Here is a 2901-nt window from a genome sequence, read left to right as displayed (position 1 = left end):
TAAGCTTAGCCAGAATGCACAAGGCCCCATGGTTAGAATGCTGATAATATATTTTTTTTGTACTCTTATAACTACACCAACAACAAGGTAGAAGCTGACACAGGAAGGAAGTTTTAGATCAAATTATGTTGCCCATTTATTTATCACTATAATTGTTGTCTTATCCATTAGAATAGCAATAAAATTTCAAGCATAAAATCAACACTAATTTAAATTAATAATTTGCCTAGATTTTTGGGAGTGCAGTAACTTCACATGAGTTTCAAACTTCCAATGTTTAATAGACTATTCATGCATTAAATATAATAAGCTGCATTGTGCTGACTTCTCTTGCTTTCTTGCTTCTGGAGTGCCTTATATACATTGGGTAAAGAGATCCCTCAAAAAGAGATTAGGACCACCATGGGAACACCGTGTCCCTGTCTAGTGAGTGGCTCAATGAAGATAAAGCCAAATATAAGCTTGCAAAACTCTTTATCTATAACCAACATAATACAGACTCTTAAAAAAGGACCAAATAGAGGGGGGAAGAAAACGACTTCAAATTTATTGGTAATAAGGCTTAGTTTGTTATTATTATTGTGTAAAACTGTCAAAACTATAGGTCAGTACGATATTCATTTACTAGATTTCAGCAGTTACTGTTAAAATATTTTGCCATCCACATTGAGAAAAATGAACTTCAAGAAAAGAATCGTACTGATGCACATTGGAGATTGATATGTATGAGCATAAAGAATGAATTTTGATGGCATAATGCAAATCTTAAAACTGAGTTATGTATGTCTAATATGCATAGCATAAAGGAATTTGGGGGTGAATGCAGAAAGTGATGGTCAGAAATTACACCTCGAGCTTTCTGGATTTGGCTTCTGCTTTGGCATTTTGGAGATTCACCCAAGCTTGAATGTTAGCTTCTTCTCTTTGGTACCTGAAGTTCTGCTTACAATTAATACATTTGGGAAACCTTAACAAGAGAATGAGAGAACCTTGTGATTCATTTACCTGAGGCAAGACTTGGTCTTTTCCTCTTCCTCCCGGGTACGGGGTCTAGACTTGGAAATACTTTTCCTCAACTCGTTATTCATCTCGAAGTGTCTCAAGCTCTTTGATATGTCCTCCTCCTCCTCTTCTCAAGAGCTCCAATTCGTTGTAACAGAATTGAATTGTGGCTCATTATGTAACTTGGCTAAATGGCAATCTTGCAATTGCATCATGTCAATAGTGCTGGCAACATCCATATTTTCCAAGGCCAATGGGCTGGACCTGTTAGTGGGTGTGTTATGGCGCGCAGGTGATGTGCTAATGAACGGAGACGGGCATCTTGAAGTGGTCAAGCTGCCAAGAGGGGTCATTTCAGTTCCAATGTCACGGTGTTTCACCTCGTGAATTATTACTGAGATCGCATCTTCTGCTGACTTTTCCACTGCATTCCCAAATAAAAATCCTTCTTTCATTGGCTCTACACACTTAAATTTGGGACAAATTTGTTCTACCTCATTTGTGAATTTATCTGCATGTGCAAGATTCATATGCATCTTGTTCAATAGCAATCGAACATTGTACAATTTTGTCAATGTAAACAGAGAGAATCTTAAGAAAGCACCGGTCAGCATTTTCCTAGTAGGCTATTATATATCATCAAGATAGCTTAGAATGTAGATATATTAAACCACAAAATACTATATTTTCAAAATGTTGGCCAAATAAAATCCAATTTACTTTTTGATAATTCAAGGTTCATTGCAAGTTTCATTTTCATAAAGTACTTTTAAGGTTTAGACAAGAAAAAGGCCAAATAGTTTTGTCATCAGAGAAAGTAACATAATCTAAAGCATGGGCCACAGATGAAAAAAAGTTACCATCATAGAGCTTTTGGAAGGTAAAGGGAAAAGTTTTGAGAAAGGTTTCTTACCTTTCAGTGGTACATTACCATTAAAAGGTCTAGCTGAGTCCATTGCAGAAGCCCTTTGAAAGTTTGAAACAACTTTAGAGTCCTTTTCCCCTGTAACCCTAAATTTTTCTGCAAAGACATCAGGTTGGTGTAGATTGTACCCATTGCACTGTTTAGAGTACATTTTTGAGGCCTCCAGTGGTTTTATCAGATCAAAATGATGAGCAGGGGAATCATGGCAAGAGCTGCCACTGACAATCCACTTCTCTGCATCATCCCATTTTGAAGGAAAACTTTTTCTTTTGAAATTTCCACTGTTAAAGCTGAAAGTAGGCCTCCCAGGACTAGGTGGAGCTTCTACATTCCTCTTTGAAACAGAATCAACACCATTTTCTCTGTTCCACTGAGCTGAAACCTCAAGAAAACCTCTGATATCTGTACCATTGTTTGCCAATGGAAATGACTTCACAAAATCAGAAGTTTCCTTGAGATTCAGCTTGCAAAGAGGGTCAGAAAATGTATCCAAAAATGGGTTTTTTGTATTTGTCTCGCAAAGTCCATTGCTGTCCTCTAATGTTGCTCCCTGAGTAAGAAACAACAAAATATACAAAGTAAACTCTAGTGCATCTTTCGCTTTTTCACCAGAGAATACAAGAAAATGCAAGAAAAAAAGTAGTAAAATTTGTTTACCCCTTGAGATGCAAACAAGAATGGAGTTTCCAAGTACTTGATTCTAGTAAGATCCATGGCTACAAGCTTGAAGAAAATTTCAACCTAAAACAATTGAATTTGTGAAATATTTACAATCATATTTAAGAAAACGGATGCTATTTTTTTTTCCCAATATGAACCACATTTGATACAAAACTCATTGCCACAAGAAATTGACTGGCGAATTCAGTCGAACAGTTTTGCTCAGTAACTATCTAAGTCTAACTAGCAAATTTGGTCTATAACACCGTTGAACAATGACTAAAATAATGAAATGTAGCCCCCGGCACATCCCA

General features: G+C 36.5%; 1 protein-coding gene across 2 annotated transcripts; it reads right to left on the bottom strand.

Annotated features, from left to right (window-relative positions):
* Positions 1-2879, bottom strand: LOC111374899. Of its 2 annotated transcripts, none has more exons than XM_022997657.1 (4): positions 2585-2879; positions 1916-2477; positions 1006-1513; positions 1-939 (listed from the first exon to the last, which is right to left on the bottom strand). In XM_022997657.1, exons 1-3 carry the CDS (start codon positions 2639-2641, stop codon positions 1134-1136), a joined length of 999 nt encoding a protein of 332 aa, XP_022853425.1. In that variant the 5' UTR covers positions 2642-2879; the 3' UTR covers positions 1-939; positions 1006-1133. The 2 variants fall into 2 exon arrangements, with proteins under 2 accessions (XP_022853425.1, XP_022853424.1); XM_022997656.1 differs by having other exon boundaries at positions 1-931.
* Between the last annotated feature and the right edge of the window lie 22 nt (positions 2880-2901).

This window comes from Olea europaea, unplaced genomic scaffold (genome assembly GCF_002742605.1).
Source record: "Olea europaea var. sylvestris unplaced genomic scaffold, O_europaea_v1 scaffold1306, whole genome shotgun sequence".
Lineage (NCBI taxonomy): Eukaryota > Viridiplantae > Streptophyta > Magnoliopsida > Lamiales > Oleaceae > Olea > Olea europaea.
Note: the sequence above shows the minus strand (reverse complement) of the source record. Positions and strands in the feature narration are given on the sequence as shown.

Bases quoted from the DNA above. Each gene is read 5' to 3' on its own strand.
- LOC111374899 (XM_022997657.1), bottom strand. From the start codon at position 2,641: ATGGATCTTACTAGAATCAAGTACTTGGAAACTCCATTCTTGTTTGCA. The intron at 2,478-2,584 runs GTAAACAAATTT...TTTCTTACTCAG, and splicing joins TCTTGTTTGCATCTCAAGGG to GGAGCAACATTAGAGGACAG. The intron at 1,514-1,915 runs GTAAGAAACCTT...TTGCACATGCAG, and splicing joins TGGTAATGTACCACTGAAAG to ATAAATTCACAAATGAGGTA.